The sequence below is a fragment of the Mercenaria mercenaria genome, chromosome 16 (assembly GCF_021730395.1).
Source record: "Mercenaria mercenaria strain notata chromosome 16, MADL_Memer_1, whole genome shotgun sequence".
Taxonomy (NCBI): domain Eukaryota; kingdom Metazoa; phylum Mollusca; class Bivalvia; order Venerida; family Veneridae; genus Mercenaria; species Mercenaria mercenaria.
The window spans coordinates 33,075,154-33,095,482 of record NC_069376.1 but is presented as its reverse complement, the minus strand read 5'-3'; the positions used below and the strand labels follow the sequence as shown (position 1 = coordinate 33,095,482).

The following is a 20,329-nucleotide window of genomic DNA, read 5'->3' as shown; positions in this document are numbered from 1 at the left end:
TCAAAACTCATTATATCATTCCAAAACTATATAATGCATAATGCAATCATTTCATATACATGTATCAATTTATCAAAAGCTTGATTAAATACATTAACATTAAATGTACCGCAAAATTATTTAATAATTACTGTACAGATGATGCCATTCTATTAACGCCCGTTTAATTCATTGAATTATCTAAATACTCATTCAACATGATTTATCTTGAAAAGAAAATCACAACTTACCGTCGATCGTTCCCAAAGCTGAATGACTATTTAGCGCAAAAAACGTGGTCAAAATATGGCGCAAGCTATGCTGTCGTGTTCTAATTCTGGCATGGGTGCCGACATAACAGCATGGCATGGCGGAAACGAGCCACCATAAAATACACCATATATATATCTAAAGGCAAAATCCATATATCTATTTAAGACTGACCTGAATACAAATACAGACAACCTTTCTTATCTATGAATTTTATGATACTATATTAACACACAGTTTTAGTCATGTATTTGTGCTTTATTGTGCAGATATTCTGCAGTCTACTTTGTGTTTCAGCAGGTAAACATTTTCTCTTCACGAATTGTTTCACAGTTCTAAGTGGTCATTTAAGAAAGTTTTGTTTTGTTTGTTTTGGGTTTAACGCCGTTTTTCAACAGTATTTCAGTCATGTAACGGCGGGCAGTTAACCTAACCAGTGTTCCTAGATTCTGTACCAGTACAAACCTGTTCTCCGCAAGTAACTGCCAACTTCCCCACATGAATTATCAGAGGTGGAGGACGAATGATTTCAGACACAATGTCTTTTATCAAATCGTCACGGAGAACATACACCCCGCCCGAGGATCGAACTCGCGACCCCGTGATCCGTAGTCCAACGCTCCATTTAAGAAAGTGGTATAACTGTTAGTGCGGTTTGGACTCTTCCAGCATTCCATCTGATTTTACTGAATGTTTCGCCGTCTTATTTACCTGGTCTTAAAACATACATTAAAGGGACTAGCCCACACATTTTTGGCGAAAAATAAATTTCTCTCAAAAATGCGTAGAAAGGGAATACTCTTAATGTGACAAGTGGTACAAACTTATTGACATAAGATATTTGCAAGATATTTTTAAAAATAACCAAAAATATTGTGCAGAAGGTAGTTATCCGTTGCAACGCTTTTCAAATAATGCAGAAAAATTACATCCTTCTAGCATTTTTACCAATATCTAACTTTTATTTTCACCCACTTTATCATTTTTCAGTGTCATATATGCATTCTATGCCAAATTAGGTGGAAGTAAACTTGCTGAAAATGTTTATCCAAACTGGGGACAAGAAGCTTTAATACCGAAACACTAAATATATATAAAGGTTGCTCAGTGCTTTAAAAGTAAAAAGAACAATGAAGAGATAACTTGGCAGCTATCGCAATACTTAAAAATATTATCTCTATAAAATGAAGTTTTCCTTTTCTCGAAAGATTATCTCGGTAGCCTAAAAGTTTCCTGGAAATATTAGTGCGATAATTTACATTATTATCTCGATATTTTTTGCTAATAACTGTCAGCTATCTCAATATCAAAAGGAAATGACGACAACCTGAAAACAACGCAGACATTCCCACGCGTTTCATAGAAATTTAATGACGTTGAGGGATAATTTATTCGTTTATTCGTTTTTTACGGGTTTTATGAAAGAATAGCGTCAACCCATGTTCTTTCCGTGTTATAACATTTTCAGAATCCCTCGGAAAACTTTGGTACCCTCGCCCTAACGGACTCGGGCCCCAACCAGTCCCTCGGGATTCTTCACATGTTATAACACAAAAAAAAACGTGCGTTATCCCTACATTAACGCGAAACTTTGCACAGGAAGTAGAGAAATATCTAGAAGATATTATTTATTGTTGTGATGTTTACAGTATAATGCACATATTTCCTTGAAAGTTTAGAGTCTTATCGAGATAGGTATCTCGTGGCAGAAATATGCCACCAAAAAATTGTAGGTTTTCCAATCAGAAATAAAATGTGAATGTTGAATATGCGACACATATTTGTGCAACCAGTCAACAAATGGAATGAGAACAGAAATAGTTTAGCTTATCATTTCTACGTTACAGCTGTGAATTGCCCATCAGGATGGATGAGTCACGACAGTAGTTGCTACCATTTCAGCCATGATCTAGAGCCATGGATAAATGCACAGGTTAGTTCTGCTTTCACTGGTTTTATTTGGGGTGGTTAATCTGGCTGCAGAGACAGCGTCACTGTTCCTAATATCTGTACCCTACCCGTACCTGTAGTTTTTTTCCTGACCGTTCAATAACTCTGTCATCCGCCAAAAGATTTAAGACGGTGTCCTAGATTTGATCATTTTCTTCAATTTGTTGGTATTGCAATATATGAATCAGCTGCAATTCGATATATCTCGCTAAGTTCAGTTCTAAAACTTACAATCTAACATAAAGACATATCACTTTACAATGTATATTAAGAAAACATCAGTTCCAGACAGAATAAACTATTCTTGTATTATTTAACTTTAAACTGGTATAATGCTACTATCAATTTCAGATGATTTGTCAAGGGTTTGGAGGCAATCTTGCTGAGGTCGAGACAGAAAAGGAAAATACTTTTCTTACAAATGAAGTTAAAAGACTAAAAGGTAAGGCAACAGCATGTTCACCTAAATTTAGACGTATTTTGTATAAAATGCCATTTAAAAGGTAAGGCAATAACCTGTTCAGCTAAATCAGACGTATTTTGTATAAAAGGCTAAAGGTCTAAAGGTAAGGCACTAACATGTTCACTTAAAGTAGGCGTATATTGTAAAAAAGGCTGAAATGTAAGGCAATAACATGTTTACCTAAATAAGACGTATTTTGTTAAAAAGGCTGAAATGTAAGGCAATAACATGTTTACCTAAATAAGACGTATTTTTTTTAAAAAAAAAGACTGAAACGTAAGGCAATAACATGTTCACCTGAATTAGACGTATATTGTAAAAAAAGCTGAAAGATAAGACAATAACATGTTCACCTAAACGGTAAATGTATTTTGTATAAGGCGCTAAAGGTATGACACTATCATGTTCACCCAAATCAGACGTATTTTGTGTAATAGGCTATTTAAAGGTAAGGCACTAACATGTTGACCTATATTAGAAGTATATTGTATAAAAAGGCTGAAAGGTAAGGCAATAAAATGTTCATCTAAATTGTTTGTATTTTGTGTAAAAACCAAGAAGGCAAGACAACTACATGTTACATGATACTTAGTTGAACACTTTTTTGTATAAACGTCATCCGTGTTATTGCCATTATAAAACATAGAATCAACTTTTTCCAGCAGCACTTTCTCGAGGGTCTGGATATCTTTCGTAATACCTTCTCCGGAACGTAATGAGAGAAAACATACTTATTACAAACAATTTACTTTTAACACAACTAATACATTTACGTTAATACCCGCTGAAAATTATTTTAACCGTACTTTAGTTCTTACGATTTTTAGCAGTGTATCCTCTGTCAATTTCCATGTTTTTGATTTTAACTGCTTTTTTAGACGTATATTGTAAAAAAGGCTGATACCTTTTGTCATCAATTATCACTAAACTCAGTATTTTTAATTGAGTGCTTGGGAGTGTGTATTATAAAGAAGATAAAGAGGTAAAGTTTCTTATTTAATGTGGGAAGTCGACGAAAGTCCCCACTTGGAATGGATGGAACAACGTATTTCAAGCCGAACCCATGGCAGGCGTCATATTTACCTCCCCAGCATCTAAACTAGGCCGATACTGCTGGAAACAGTACCAGATTAGGTAAATCACGCAGCACTGAACACTAGTCGGGATATCAGCCACGACCGGGAATCGAACCCGGACCGCTGGCGTTGTAGTTCAACCTGCTAACCACTGCGCCATTGACTCCCTTTAGCTTTGATAATGAGTTCAATTTAAGTTTTATAATTGTATAATACAGAGGTAGAACTAAGAGGTCTTCGTGGCCGAATGGTTAAGGTCGCTGGCACCGAATCACTTCCGCCTCATCGATGAAAGTTCGAAACCGCGCTTGGGGTGTGGAATGTGAGGAAGCCATCCAGGTGGCTTACTGAGGACCAGCAGTGGCACTACCCCGGTACCAGTTCATACCAGAAACCACGCTCGGAGGGGCACCAGGGGGCTCAGCTGGATATATTACCTCAGCTGTGTCGATGTTACTTTAAGCCTAACAAAAGCAAAAGCAGAGTGAAATTTTGTTGTTGATGAAACCTATTGCTAACAAAAGATTGCATAATCTTAACATCATTACACCATCTGAAATACACACTTGAAATAAATACATAGTCACCTGTTGAACTACGATGTTCAATGGTATTCAATGGTATTCAAACGCTTTGGACATGATGATCTAATACCATGCAGTGTCAATACGGTTTCTTTCAATACATTTCATAATGCTGGGTAGTCCGGCTCTTAACGTTATTATCCCTTCCATTTCATTTCAGTCTGTGGACGGTCCGGACCGTCAGGGGAGGTAACTTGAGACACGAATTCTGACTTATAGCTGGGACTTTTAAACGCAGGTTCATGATGTCGGGTTCTGTTTTTCAGGAAATTACTGGTTAGGTGGAAACGACCTATCAAACGAAGGCGAATGGCAGTGGTGGAATTCGAAGGAAGACTTTATGTACACAAACTGGTTGCCAGGGGAACCAAATAATTATAGAAACGGTGAAAACTGTGTTGATATCAGAATTACTGGAACGGGATCTCATCAGGCGATTGGCTGGTGGGATGATCAGTGCCAGAAATCTAAACTGTACATCTGTGAAAAAACTGGGTATGAAATATTAGTTTTGATATATTTAGTCCGGAGTTGTAGGTCTTCATAATATATAGCAAGTCCAGCTAGTCCAGTTTGTTCAACAACGTCTCAAGGAGGTTCAGTTTGATCTCGTGGAGAATCAAATGTACTACCGTATTTAAGGATTTGCAATGTATATGGGCCGCGCCATGAGAACACCAACATAATTGCGTCTGGTCAGGATCCATGCTGTTCGCTTTCAAAGTCTATTGAAATTAGAAAAACCGTCAGCGAACAGCATGGATCCTGACCAGACTGCGCGGGTGCGCATGCTGGTCTGGACCCATGCTAGTCGTAAAAGCACTATGTGTTTTTTTCATGGTTCAGCTGATATATGTCTCAGATTTATTTATCACCTACCTCTTTTCATTTGGAGGAAGTGATAGTTTTTGTATAAATCTTGACCTTTACCTTTCTTTGCAAAATTAAAAGGCCAAAAGACCTCCTATAAAAGTAAGTTTCCGTACAATAGACGAAACAAGTAACGTCTAGGAATGATAAATTTTACTATAGCCCGCCCGCTTAGCGTCATATTAAAGCGCTGATCTACGGATCACGGTGTCGTGAGTTCGACCACCAGAAGAGGCGTTTGTTCACCGTAACGATTTTACATTGTTCTGAATTCATTAACCCTCCGCCTCTGATACATGTACAAATTTTCAGTTACTTCTGGGGCACAAGTTAGAACTGGTACGGTAGAATCAACGTTAGGTTGACTGCCGGCCTTAAGCTAACTGGTATACTTTTGGAAAACGGCGCTTAATCCAAAACAGAAGTAACAAACAAACAAAACATTTTCATAATAGTATGACAGATGTTCAAATCACCTATGAAAACTGCACTGAGATTACATTCACTAAATAATATATGGTACTCTCGTTGCAGGGATCAGGTCGATATCATTGGATGATGTTTACAGCTTTAATATTCCATTGGAAAGAATTTTTGAAATGTGTGTCCGTGAATAATTGTTAAGGACAAAGGATAAACGTCATTAAAACTGCATTTTTGTCCATCAGTTGTCATATTTGTAATAAGAATTAATAGTCATCCACTAGAGACGCTCTTTAGCACCAACAGAAAAAAAGTAGAACACTTGTTAGTTCATTTAAGGTTTAGCAGTATATCACAAAACAAGAGATTTTTTTAGTAAATGAACAGCATCTTTACACACAACTTATCTGTCCAATACATGCTTTACTGTTCTCTCCCACAGAGTCGGATACTTAAAATATTCTAAATGAGTTGTCCCCCTTCAAATAAGAATGCCATTTGTAAAGAAAAAATGTAAACAATTGTCAAAAACGATGTTTTACATAGTTATGTAAAGTTTAAACACTCGCACAATGTTGCAAATGCATCAGAACGAAGACATGTAACAGCTTTTAAAAAATGGTGTGTTTTTAAAGGCGCTGAACTGTCCAGAAGTGTGGCCCCTTCATGCAGTCCCTTTCCGGAATTCAATATATATATATGAGTAAATTGACAATGGTTTTGTAGAATAATATAGATATTTTATACGCTGTTAAATTTTCATGTTAAACAATGCTTTCTTTCTATGATTTGATGACTTTCGAACTTTTTTCTCCAAAACATGGACCTATACCTTAATATCACTCTGCACTTTCTTCCTATACTACAGTTGTTTGCATTACAATGTCAATAAAACATAAAATTGTATTTCAAGATTTTCAATAATCATAAAAATGTGTTCGAGAGTCAATGATGACGTGGCGCTTTGAATAACCGGAACTAAATGAAAAAAAGGTGTCGTTTTGTAACAATTTCCATAAATGGACATTGCGGCATTAATTAGGGTTGATTCAAGCAAAATACTGACGCTAGCCCCTATTATAATAAAGATTTTTGAAGAAAGGAGAATACCGAATTTTTGGAAGATTGTAAAAAGGGTTCGGGTTAGGATTTCATCTCCCAGTTAGCATTTTTGTCATGAAAAGTGAAAGGAAAAATGCAGAGGTTGCGCTCAGAACCGAAGTTGGAGGCCAATACACAGTTTAATTTATCAGGTTTACCAAATGTCGTGTTTTTGAAGATGTGTATGTTAAAATCAAAAGAAGCTTGATTATCTAGTACCATCAATTAAAACTATGGTGGCTGATTTGGGACCTTTCGTTATGTCGCGTTGGCATGCATGTGGTTTTAATGTGTGTACGCAACAGAACAAAAAAAAATTGCTTCGTATTGGTGCGTGCGCCATAAAAAGTCGTGTTGGCACGTTGGCGTGCGCGCCAGAGTGAAAAAAATGTGTTTGTCATCGCAACAAAAATCTGTTAAAATAAAATGTTTCGTTTTCTTGCATTCAGTGTTTCATTGTGTCGCACTGGGCATGTGCACCAAGACGCCACAACGAAACTTCCAAAATGTTATGGCGCATTTGTGCTTGTGTCAGGACGAAACAATGAAATGTGTTACATAAGCCACGTGCGTTCCAACGCGACATGGTGAAATGTCCTAAAAAAGCCACTACAGAAAACGGTTAAATGAATATAACATAACACTTCTCAGACACATGAGACAATAAATTGCTATTAAATGATGAGATCGAACCTAGCCGAATTCGACCGATACACAACCGTGAAATGAGTCAACTGACTGAACTTCGAACATTTGTTGGATCACCTTAGTTGTTGTACGTAAGCTTATTCTTAGTTGCCACCCGTGACTCCTCCAGAAGACTGTTATTAATATCAGTGGAAGAATAGTGCAAGATAAAAGAAGACGCTCAATTCCAGAAGCTTCCCTGGTTCTTTAGCGTGCCAGATGTAAAATCACTTATACACGGGACTCTTATCTTAATGTTAGTAATTTTTAGTGGGGCTTCGAACTCCCGACCCCTGGTTTCGTAGTCAGACAGTGTTACCACTGGACCACTGCGTCCGCTCTTTGGATCATCTGACCAGCGGGGATCCGCCAGTAGTTCTTTAATGTCACTGAACACTTAATATACCGTAAGTGTATTAAACCAAGGTTTTTGAGACACGCATAGATATAACTAACTGTCTGTCATCAAAAATAGCTCTAAGTTAGAAGAGCTTGTTTCACCATTAATGCAATTATTTAATATAAATCTAAACTGATATATATACACTGTTTTGATAACAGAAATCAAATACAATATACATTGTTGTGAGCGCTGGTGTTTTCAATGCACTGGCAGAAATTATAACATAAATATACTTTGCAAGAAAAACCTGCATGCACAGTCTCAAAATGAAACTCTGAAAATTCATGAGAAATGTGCGTGTGTTCAAACTTGACATCTATTTCAACGTTTTGTTCGGGCGTTGTCTATATGTTAACGATGTTGCTCATTGCAGAGCTGGAGCGGTCTTCTGCGCATGTCCGGAAGTGATTATCAATTGGAGAGCACGGCAAAAATACGCTAATTATTGCATGTCCGCACGCATTTAGTGTAAAATATGTATAATATACTGAATAAAGGGTATGGTTAGTATTACCATGGTTACAAAACATATACATTTAAGATACTTTTCGTTCAAAATGCTTGAATCCGGTATATACCGGAGTCTGTAATTTATATAGGCGCTCCAGGTCTGCATTGATTCACAGTCATTTGTTACAGTTAGCACAATGCCATACATTATAGTGCTGCCTCAAAAGAATATCAAGCCGTTGACACGTGACATGATGACCCCCGGTGACCTAACCAGTCACATTATACTAACACCGGCCTTACATGTTCTCGAAGCTGAAAGCCAAGCGGGGAAGCTACAAGAACCATTTTCACGTCTTTGATATGACGCCGCCAGTGCGCGAACCAACGACCTCCCGCGCTCGAAGTGGGCGCTCCAAAATATTTATAATTATTTGAGGTGCAATTTGAATAGGCTTGCTAGATATGTTTGGAACTACATAACCAAAAACGTTTTAGAATTTTGAATTGAAAGAACTTTTGTTGACAGCTTTATCTAAACATTCACTTTATAAGTGCAATGTCTAAACTTGACTAGACTTGTATTATCTCATTATCTCATTTTTTTATTGGCCGTGGACATTTAAAGTTCAATATGCACCAACTGGTCTTTATCATATAGGGAAACATGTAGGTCAGAAAGGAATATTAAGGTGAGTTCTTCATGAAACGATCGAGTTGAAATTAATTATGGAGACGCAGTTACCATTCGCACTGGTTCTCATGTTATATGTTTGGCAAGGTAGGTGTCGAAGCGTGGTCTTTGTTCTTTCATCTTTTTCTGTTTTTCAGGAAACCTATTGGGGAAAAACTTAAAAAAATGAATGAAATATACATAATTGTATTCTATTGGTGTGTTAACCACTGACGGACGAGACTACAAAATGGCTCGCAAGATAAAACCCAAGGCCAATAGAGGCTAAGAGATCAATGCAAAGCACCAAGATGCAAAGCACTAGAGGTCGCGAGATCGATGCCCGCGGTCAACAGAGGCCGAAAGATCGGTGCAAAAGCGCCATGATGTCAAGAGACCGATGCAAAGCGCATAGAGGTCGCGAGATCGATGCTCGGGGCTAACAGAGGCCGAAAGAGTTATCCTCAGGGCCAAGAGACCGGTAGACCTATGCCCGGGGCCAACAGAGGCCGCCGAGAGATCGATGCCTGGGACCAAGCGGTAGTGAGACTGATGCCCGCGGCCAATAAAGACCGAGAGATCGATGCCTGGGACCAAGAGTAGCCGGAAGATCGATGCTCAGGGCCAACAGGTCGCGAGATCGATGCCCAGGGCCAACATAGGCCGAGAGATCGATGCTCAGGGCCAACAGGTAGCGAGATTGATGTAAGGGGCTTAAAGAGATATCGTTGCTCGGGGTCAATAGAGATCTCAGGATCGATGCCTGGAGTTTATAGTAGTCGCGGCGTGAGAAGATATGGTATCAATTTTTTGGATGTAATGGCTTTTTATGTCTATTAATCAACTGATGACGTAGCTCAAAGTCATCTGCAGACACTCCCCTGTACACTCAAGCATCAATAAAATACATATCTGGCATGAAAATGACGGTTTTTAGGCGGGAAACACTATATTCTGATATGGACTAAATTAGAGTGCAACCTGGAATCATGTCCGGAGAATTACTAACATCGTACCATCAACTGGATATTTTAAGTTCTGTATGCAAAAGAGATGCATGAAGACAGATGGTCTGGCTAGCAATTACTTTCCACATTGTGTTACTTTCAGCTGCAGCACAATGTCCATCTGGTTGGATGAGACATGAAGACAGCTGTTACCATTTCAGCCATGATACAGAACCGTGGATGCTGGCTCAGGTGAGAAGTTTTACTGCTCAACAAGAGTTTTACACCAAGGTCTTATGTACGTCGCCGTGTTGGGACTTTCAAATCGGGTGCTGGTCTCGTCAATCGTAATACTTAATTTTGTTGGTTCGTGCAGGTCGGTAGTTGTTACATAAAGGTCTTAAATGTGAGAAAAATATTGGATTTTGTTGGTTTGAAGGAGGTCAGTAGTTGTTACATAGAGTTCTTTCATGCTAGAAATATATTGTGTTTTGTTGGTTTGCAGAAGGTCTGTACTTGTTACATAGAGTTCTTACATGCAAGAAAGATATTGGATTTTGTTGGTTTGTAGGTCAGTAGTTGTTACATAGAGTTCTTTCATGCCAGAAAGACATTTTATTTTCTTGGTTTGCAAAAGGTCAGTAGTTGTTACATAGAGTTCTTTCATGAGAGAAAGATACTGGACTTTGTTGGTTTGCAGTAGGTTGGTAGTTGTTACACAGAGTTATTTCATGCCAGAAAGATACTGTATTTCGTCGTTTGCAGAAGGTCAGTAGGTGTTACATAGAGTTCTGTCGTGAGAGAAAGATAATGGATTTTGTTGGTTTGCAGAAGGTCAGTAGTTGTTACATAGAGTTCTTTCATGAGAGAAAGATACTGGGCTTTGTTCGTTTGCAGTAGGTCGGTAGTTGTTACATAAGAGTTCTTTCATGCCAGAAAGATACTGGATTTTGTTCGTTTGCAGAAGGCCAGTAGTTGTTTCATAGAGTTCTTTCATGAGAGAAAGATACTGGACTTTGTTGGTTTGCAGTAGGTCGGTAGTTGTTACATAGAGTTCTTTCATGAGAGAAAGATACTAGGCTTTGTTCGTTTGCAGTAGGTCGGTAGTTGTTACATAGAGTTCTTTCATGCCAGAAAGATACTGTATTTTGTTCGTTTGCTGAAGGTCAGTAGTTGTTACACAGAGTTCTTTCATGCCAGAAAGATACTGTATTTTGTTCGTTTGCTGAAGGTCAGTAGTTGTTACATAGAGTTCTTTCATGAGAGAAAGATATTGGATTTTGTTGGTTTGCAGAAGGTCAGTAGTTGTTACATAGAATTCTTTCATGAGAGAAAGGTACTGGGCTTTGTTCGTTTGCAGTAGGTCGGTAGTTGTTACATAGAGTTCTTTCATGCCAGAAAGATACTGGATTTTGTTTGTTTGCAGAAGGTCAGTAGTTGTTACATAGAGTTCTTTCATGCCAGAAAGATACTGGATTTTGTTTGTTTGCAGAAGGTCAGTAGTTGTTACATAGAGTTCTTTCATGAGAGAAATATACTGGGCTTTGTTCGTTTGCAGTAGGTCGGTAGTTGTTACATAGAGTTCTTTCATGCCAGAAAGATACTGGATTTTGTTTGTTTGCGGAAGGTCAGTAGTTGTTACATAGAGTTCTTTCATACCAGAAAGATACGGTATTTTGTTCGTTTGCTGAACGTCAGTAGTTGTTACATAGAGTTCTTTCATGCCAGAAAGATATTGGATTGTGTTGGTTTGTAGAAGGTCAGTAGTTGTAACATAAAATTCTTTCATGCCAGAAAGACATTTTATTTTCTTGGTTTGTAGAAGGTCAGTTGTTGTTACATAGAGGTATTTTATGAGAGAAAAATATTGGATTTTCTTGGTTTGAAGACAGTCAGTAGTTGTTACATAGAGTTCTTTCATGCAAGAAAGATACTGGATTTTGTTTGTTTGCATGTCAGTAGTTGTTACATAGAGTTTTTTCATGCCAGAAAGATACTGGACTTTGTTGGTTTGCAGAACGTCAGTAGTTGTTACATAGAGTGCTTTCATGAGAGAAAAATATTGGATTTTGTTGGTTTGAAGACAGTCAGTAGTTGTTACATAGAGTTCTTTCATGAGAGAAAGATATTTTATTTTGTTGGTTTGCAGAAGGTCGGTAGTTGTTACTTAGAGTTCTTTCATGAGAGAAAGATATTGTATTTTGTTGGTTTGCAGTAAGTCGGTAGTTGTTACATAGAGTTCTTTCATGAGAGAGAGATATTGTATTTTGTTGGTTTGCAGAAGGTCAGTACTTGTTACATAGAGTTTTTTCATGCTAGAAAGATATTGTGTTTTGTTGGTTTGCAGAAGGTCAGTACTTTTTACATAAAGTTCTTTCATGAGAGAAGGTATTGTATTTTGTTGGTTTGTAGAAGGTCAGTACTTGTTACATAGAGTTCTTTCATGAGACAAAGATAATGAATTTTGTTGGTTTGCAGAAGGTCAGTAGGTGTTACATAGAGTTCTTTTATGACAGAAAGATATTGGATTTTGTTGGTTTGTAGATGGTCAGTAGTTGTTACATAGAGTTCTTTCAGGAGAGAAAGATATTGGATTTTGTTGGTTTGCAGAGGGTCAGTAGGTGTTACATAGAAATCTTTCATGAGAGAAAGATATTGGATTTTGTTGGTTTGTAGGTCAGTAGTTGTTACATAGAGTTCTTACATGCAAGAAAGATATTGGATCTTTTTGGTTTGCAGAAGGTCAGTAGTTGTTACATAGAGTTCTTACATGCAAGAAAGATATTGGATTTTGTTGGTTTGTAGGTCAGTAGTTGTTACATAGAGTTCTTACATGCAAGAAAGATATTGGATCTTTTTGGTTTGCAGATGGTCAGTAGTTGTTACATAGAGTTCTTACATGCAAGAAAGATATTGGATTTTGTTGGTTTGTAGGTCAGTAGTTGTTACATAGAGTTCTTACATGCAAGAAAGATATTGGATCTTTTTGGTTTGCAGAAGGTCAGTAGTTGTTACATAGAGTTCTTACATGCAAGAAAGATATTGGATCTTTTTGGTTTGCAGATGGTCAGTAGTTGGTACATAGAGTTCTTACATGCAAGAAAAATATTGGATTTTGTTGGTTTGTAGAAGGTCAGTAGTTGTTACATAGAGTTCTTTCATGAGAGAAAGATATTGGATTTTGTCGGTTTGTAGAAGGTCAGTAGTTGTTACATAGAGTTCTTACATGCAAGAAAGATATTGGATTTTGTTGGTTTGTAGGTCAGTAGGCGTTTAACTATTATTACTTGTATTAAGCCCATTATAATTATACAAAAAATATAAAAAATACATTTGTTTTACCATTGTCGAAACCATGACTTCCACATAGAGCATACAATAATTACTAGTATATAATATTTTATTCATTAAAAGAAAACATTTTAATTTACATACTTTCGGAAAGCATCATATATATATTAATGTTTCGTCCTTTCTAATCAGCTACTAGTATATCTTGTCAAAACCGGGATTTTGACAAACTTCAAAACCTTTTCAAAGTCACTTAGAGCGTTTTGTTGTTTTCGTTTGGATGTTAGGTTAGGTGTCAAGGAGAATCTAAATTAATTTTGAAATTCCTTATGTACCAAAATAGCGAGCAAATATCGCTTTGGATTACGTTTTCCTTTGATTATTTGTAGGAAGTTTGTAAGACATTTGGTGGAACTTTAGCCGATATAACTTCACAAAAGGAAGACGTATTTCTACAGAATGAAGTCCAAAGACTGAAAGGTAAATATGCGTAATGAACACCAGTTTAATCACGTTGCATTAACGTCACATCTTATTTTAACGTTCACGTGGCAACTACAGATTTTAAGTGGGTTACGTTGAGTGACAATCTGAAAGGTGATCTAATCGGATTACTTGAAATGAAAGTGCAGATTACTTGAAATGAAAGTACAGATTACTCGTTACGAATGTACAGATTACCTTTAATGAATGTACAGATAACTAGTAAGGAAAGTGCAGATTAGCAATAAATTTTCATTCGAAGCAAACTTTGGTTTGTTATTTTTTTCAATTACAGCCTTTTTATTTGGTAAAAAATATTAGTCTTTTATAATATTAATGTATACACTGTTATAGTGAGCATTTTTAAAAACAAAAAAGACGATAAGTTCTGCCTTAAAAACTAAAAGCAAAATCAGAAAGAATTTCAACAAGTTGGGATATTTGTACGGTGGTATATTTAGGACATGCATTTATTTTTTTAAGACTAAGTTATCTCGTGTGCACGACATCTTATCTTGTGCGCTCGACATCTTATCTCGTTCGCACGACATCTTATCTCGTTCGCACGACAGCTTATTTCGAGCGCTCGACATCTTATCTCGAGTGCACGACATCTTAGTAAGGGAGCGAGACATCTTATATTAAGGCCCTTTGTGTGTATTCAGATCATCAGTAAAAACATACGACTGCCACCGTTTTTGCTTTTGTTTAGTTTATACATATAACCATTTCACGGGTTTGCAGGGTAGTAATATAAAAACACAAATTGATAAAAAGAAAACCAGCGAAAATTCAGTGATGACGACAAGGAATAAAAAGTCCTTGACAAAATAAAGATTAAGTATGTAGGCCCGCCCATATATCAAAGAATTTCCCCGTTTCCCCTTAATTCATGCATGAATGCAATTTTATAACTTTTTTGACAATGTGCAAATTGATACTATCAATCGAACTGCGATTCGTTGCTATTCATTATTAAGTATGTTCGTTTTTTAAGACAGGATGAACAATTATGTGCACTGATCTCCCAAATAATGTGACAGACTTGTACTTGTGGGAAGTTTAAAACACATCTTTATAATAAACCTAATTATCTACTTGTCAGTATGTATTTACTGATGACCTAATTACACACAAACGGCCCTGATATTTTAGACAAGATGTCGAGTGCTCTAGATAAGATGTCGTGAACATGAGATAAGATGTCGTGCGCTCGAGATAAGATGTCGTGCGCTCGAATTAGGATGTCGTGCGCACGAGATGAAATGTCGTGCGCTCGAGATAGGATGTCAAGCGTTCGAGATAAAATGTCGAGCGCTCGGGATAAGATGCCGTGCACTCGAGATAAGATGTCGTGCGAAGGAGATAATATGTCGAGCGCACGAGATAAGATGTCGCGCGCTCGAGACAAGATGTCCTGCGCACGAGATAATTTAGTCTGAAAAAATAAATGCATGTCCTAAATATACCACCGTATATTTGCTTGTTAAAAATTGTTTATACACGAGCTTTTGGGCATAACTGAATTTTCTTAATAATAAAACATGCTTTAGGTCGTCTTGAAGTTAAAATGAACTAAGGCATCTATAAAATATATTTGTCGAAGTTTAAACTGTGGTATAAACTGTACAATAAAGACACAGTGTTCCTTGTCCCCGAATAGGTACATGTCTACGCATTAAAAAGGTTAATATACTGAATGTCAGTTAAACACTTAAAATGTATAATCAAGATATTAAATCGTATGAACGGTGGAAATTTCCGAGGTTATATCCGGTAAGTATGATTATGATTTTGTTTACAAGGTTTTATTTAAGCCGAGTAATAATATCTTGCCCAAAATAATAGAAACTTTAAATTAAATACCTAAATATTGCTGTTCATACCTTGTATACCCATCAGTAAATCACTGGGTTGGTGGCAACGACCTGATGAATGAAGGCGAATGGCAATGGATTAACACTAACGAGGACTTCAGTTACACAAACTGGAAAGTTGGCGAACCCAACAGTAGGGCCCATAATGAAAACTGCTTAGACCTGAGAGTTATACCTGGCTGGAATGACGAGAGATGTGACATCTCACAGTTCTATATATGTGAAAAATCAGAGTGAGATATTTTCCCGGTCTATAATAAATATGTAAAGTAATTCTCCTATATAAAAGTTGCATCTGTAAAATAGTGTAGAATGGGACTTATTATTATTAAATAAATATAATTTTATTTGAAAGATAATAGAAATAGTTGCATATAAACAAGTCTGTATCCAACTTATTTCCGAATAAGACACATATATTTTTTTTCAAATCATTAAGTCTTACGAGAATGAAGTTTTTTTTTATAATGCTTTGTATTTTATTTAGTTTGAAAAAAGTAATCTTAGTCCAGATAAGTTATTCTATGTGTTCTGTATTTTTATTGTTCTAGTGAGGATGTTTCCATCGTCGGCTAAAGAGGCAAAGATGTTGGGTAATGAATATACTGAGAAAGTGTTTACTGTATAAAATTTCGAAATAAATGGGCAAACTTAGATTTTCGTTGAAAATGTTTCGTGTTGAATATACACACTTTCGGTGGCCTCCGAGACCGAGTGGTTAAGGTTCAAATCACTTCAAATCACTTGCCCCTCACCGATGTGGGTTCGAGCCTCACTCGTGGCATTGAATTCATCATGTGAGGAAGCCATCCAGCTGGCTTACGGAAGGTCGGTGGTTCTACCCAGGTTCACGTCCGTGATGAAATAATGCACGGAGGGGCACCTAGCTGGAGGTCTTCCTCCACCATCATGATGATTACAAAGTCGCCATATGACCTATACCTGTGTCGGTGCGACGTTAAACCCAACAAATACACACTTGCGAACAAGAAAACTGTGATCCAAGATAGCACAAGGCTAGCTAGCAAAAGCTAACACTGTAAGGTAGAGGACCCGTAATGACAATCGGCACTTTCCGTTCGTTTACGTAATCTCCGTAAGCGATTCTAGCAACTTCCGGTTATTTTGAAAAAAGGAATTTAGAATACAGAAACTAGAAACAGGAAATGAAAATACATTATCGTACGGATTTTGCCAGCTAGCATTTCGGAGTAGTAAATGGATTCGCAATGATATTTAGCAGTCTTCGTTCATTTCCGTATTCTCCTAAATTGGCATTCTCTGACCGACGGTCTTTGTTGAATATCACGTCTGAAACCTAACAAACGTTAGGTTTCTTTCTCTGAAGTGATTACTGGAATATCCTGCAACATTACAAATTACTGACATATTTATATTGCCCAAAATATTACTCTAAGCAAACTAAAACGACACACAGTAGTGAAACATGCAACGCTTTCCAATTACAAATTGGCGTTTACTTTCACCTCCGCTTATTGCCACGCAACGCGATTCGCTGAAGTGCCCGGATATCCGACCTGATTAATGCACCGAAATTCTACACATAATTTGGCAGTAACTATTTAGGACGTTTGGTGAGCGACACTTTCTGGAGCGGTAGCAGTGACCCAGAGATAACACTGTTTGACGACGAAACCAGCTTATGTGAGTTCGACCCGCCGCCCCTCCAGCATAAATTGTTATAATTGGGATATGAGTTCCGTGTATGATTGATGTATGTACCTGGTATATGCTAAAGAACCAGGTATGCTTCTGGAATTGGACTTTCTTCTGTACCTTGCACTTTCCTTCGGACGGTGAGCGATCACAACAGCTCACCTGAGCAGGTGAGCTAAAATGTTGTCCATAAAAAATACTGAAGTGATAGCTGAATATTTAATACATGTCATCAGCATGTCCCAGTTGAGTGATTTTAAGCGGAAATATGGCCGTTGATTTGTCATACTTTTAAACAGTGTTTACACTACTTGCTGTATACAATTAGACTGAATTCCACCAAACCTCAAGAGTGATTAGTGTGAAGAGTAGGTAGGTGTGCGTATAATCGTCGTGTTCTGATTAAATGATTTGCAGTGGAGTCATGTCCCTTAATTTATCAAATTCTTTGAATTGTGCTATTTCTCCTATGTCACTTGTTAGAATGTTACGATTGAGCGAATTTCCCTGAAGTTATTGCCCTTACTGTGTGGTAGTTTACAACATGAGTGATGGGAGTCATACTTTTTTTGTGTGTGATAAGCAATCACTAGTTTTACTCTTCTCTACTTTTGATAAAGGGGCAAATCACTTTTTTTTTAGTGTCGTCTGTTTTAATATTCATGTTGATAGAACAAGTCATCGAACACTATTAGGAAGCGCTAAACTTTATTACAACGAACAGTGGAATCTAACTGGCGAAAAGTAAACCTCAGGGTCATGGTGTCTTTAGACCGCTTACCCGAGTGTCAGAGTTTAAGCAACCTAGACAGTGTGCAACTTTGAAAAAAAAACATGATATGATCCAGGTGTTGGAAGTTCCACCGTCAGTGGAAGTTGATTATTGAATAAGTATGACAGATAATATACAGATCAAACAGTACTTAAAATTGTTTGGAAAACGAACACACACACTCGCACGCACGCACGCACGCACAATTCGAGTAGCCCGAGAGTTTTTTTGGAAGATCTATATATCTATATAATGGTTCTGTTTTTACCTCCAGTGGACTGTAAAACAGGTCATGAACCTTCATTTGCACAAAATTAGGAGATGACCTTATAATGATGCTACTGACCAAGTCTGATGTTGATGTATCAAGCAACCCACAAGAAGAAATTGTTTAGAACTATTTTTAGATTTAGCTCTGGGGGCCCCCTAAAAGTGCTGGGTGCCCCAATTTGCATATATTTGGGATAGACCCTTACAATGACGTACAGACCAAATTTGATGAAGACCCATCAAGCATTTTACGAGAAGAAATTGTTTTAAGTTATTTCTATTTTTAGCTCTAGCGGCCCCATAAAATAACCAAGTGCCCATTTGAATAAATATGGAGCGGAGCATACGAGGAAGCTACAGATCAAGACTGATGGAGTTTCATTAAAAAGTTCATAATAAGAAGTTGTTTTAAAGGAATTTCTATTTTCTGCTCTAGTTGGCCTTAAAAGGACCAAGCAGCCATTTTGTACAATATTGGAATAGACATTATAATGATATTTCAGGGCAAATTTAATGAATATCCACCAAGCGGTTCATGAAAAAAGTTATTAAAATATGTTTCTAGTTTTAGATCTAGAGACTGCCAGTTCCCTCTGCCCCCATTGAACAAATTTGAGACAGGACCTTACAATGATGTTACAGATCAAGTCTGATAAAGACCCATCAGGCGGTTCATGAGATGAATTTATTTAAAGATATTTCTAATTGTAGCTCTTACTAGCTGCCCCTAAAGGGCAAAGTGCAAGGACTTTAATTACAATGATGCAAAAAGGTTAAGTTTGATGAAGATCCAACAAACGGTCTATGATTAGGAATTTATTTCACGGTATTTCTACTTTTAGCTCTAGTGACCTCTTTTAGGGGCCAAGTTATCCAATTTGATTAAATTTGGGAGAAGACCTAACAGCGATGTTGTAGATCAAGTTTGATGAAGATCCATCAAGCAGTTCATGAGAAGAGGCCGATAAGGTATTCCATTTTTATCTCTTGCTGTTCATAACAGCAGGCAGTTCCCCACCCCTATTAAACAAAACTGAGAGAGGACATTACAATGATGTTACAGATCAAGTCTGATAAAGATCCGTCAAGCGGTTCATGAGACTAAGCTGTTTAAAGATATTTCTGTTTGTTTCTGAAGGGCAAAGTATCCCCATTTGAACAAACTTTGGCAAGGACCTTAAAATGTTTCTAGAGGTTAAGTTTGATGAAGATCCACCAAACGGTTCTTGAAAATACGTTGTTTAACGGTATTTCTACTTTTAGCTCTAGTGCCCCCTTTTTAGGTGCCAAGATACCCTATTTGATTTAATTTGGGAGAAGACCTTACAATGTTATTGTAGATCAAGTTTTATGAAGGTCTATCAAGCGGTTCACGCGAAGAGGTCGTTAAAAGCGACTATAGCTTAGTGGCCCCATTTATATTTATAAGGAGAGGACTTTATAATGATGCTACATGTCAAGTTTGATGGAGATCTAACTAGACGTGAAGTTGTTTAAAGGTATTCCTATTTCAGCTCTAGTGGCCTCAAAAGGGGGCCAAGTGCCATGATTCGAACAAAATTGAAAGGGGACGTTATAATGATGCTACAGTTTGATGAAGATCCATCAAACAGGGTATGAAAAGTCATTTCAAGAGTTTTTTTCTGTTTTTGCTCTGGTGGCCTTTAAAACATCATTTGACCAAAAGTGTGTATGGACGGACGGACGTACGACGGACTGTAGGTGATCACAATAGCTTACTCCGAGCACTGACTGATTAATGAATTTAAAAGGCGGATGGTAAACGGGAAGTTTCTGTTTTTCGTTTAACTAATACGGCGTACAGTTATACTGGGAACTAAGCAGGTTATATATTTAAGACATCCATTCTGCTATTCTAGACATTACGTTTCGCAGGGGAAAAACAAATATGATGTCTGGTTGAAAGCGAACCATCCATTGGACTGAAAGAGGTGGCGTTGAACAATATAGGAGTCTTAATATTTCTCTCTACACTTTGTTTCTCGGCTTCTCCTATTACGCTAACCTACATTCTGGGATGCAAACTAACCGAAAACAATATAATGGCTTGGAGCCGAAACCC

General features: G+C 37.3%; 2 protein-coding genes across 2 annotated transcripts; both read left to right on the top strand.

The window, feature by feature from the left end:
* The first annotated feature begins 409 nt into the window (after nt 1–409).
* LOC123541331 (perlucin-like protein) lies at nt 410–5,851 on the top strand. Its single transcript, XM_045326754.2, has 5 exons — nt 410–549; nt 2,097–2,182; nt 2,551–2,641; nt 4,589–4,817; nt 5,727–5,851. Exons 1-5 carry the CDS (start codon nt 495–497, stop codon nt 5,749–5,751), a joined length of 486 nt encoding a protein of 161 aa, XP_045182689.2. The 5' UTR covers nt 410–494; the 3' UTR covers nt 5,752–5,851.
* Nucleotides 5,852–9,996: 4,145 nt separating this feature from the next.
* Nucleotides 9,997–16,183, top strand: LOC123541154 (perlucin-like protein). The gene is made up of 4 exons (XM_053525858.1): nt 9,997–10,128; nt 13,557–13,647; nt 15,553–15,760; nt 16,079–16,183. Exons 1-4 carry the CDS (start codon nt 9,997–9,999, stop codon nt 16,101–16,103), a joined length of 456 nt encoding a protein of 151 aa, XP_053381833.1. The 3' UTR covers nt 16,104–16,183.
* Nucleotides 16,184–20,329: the final 4,146 nt, after the last annotated feature.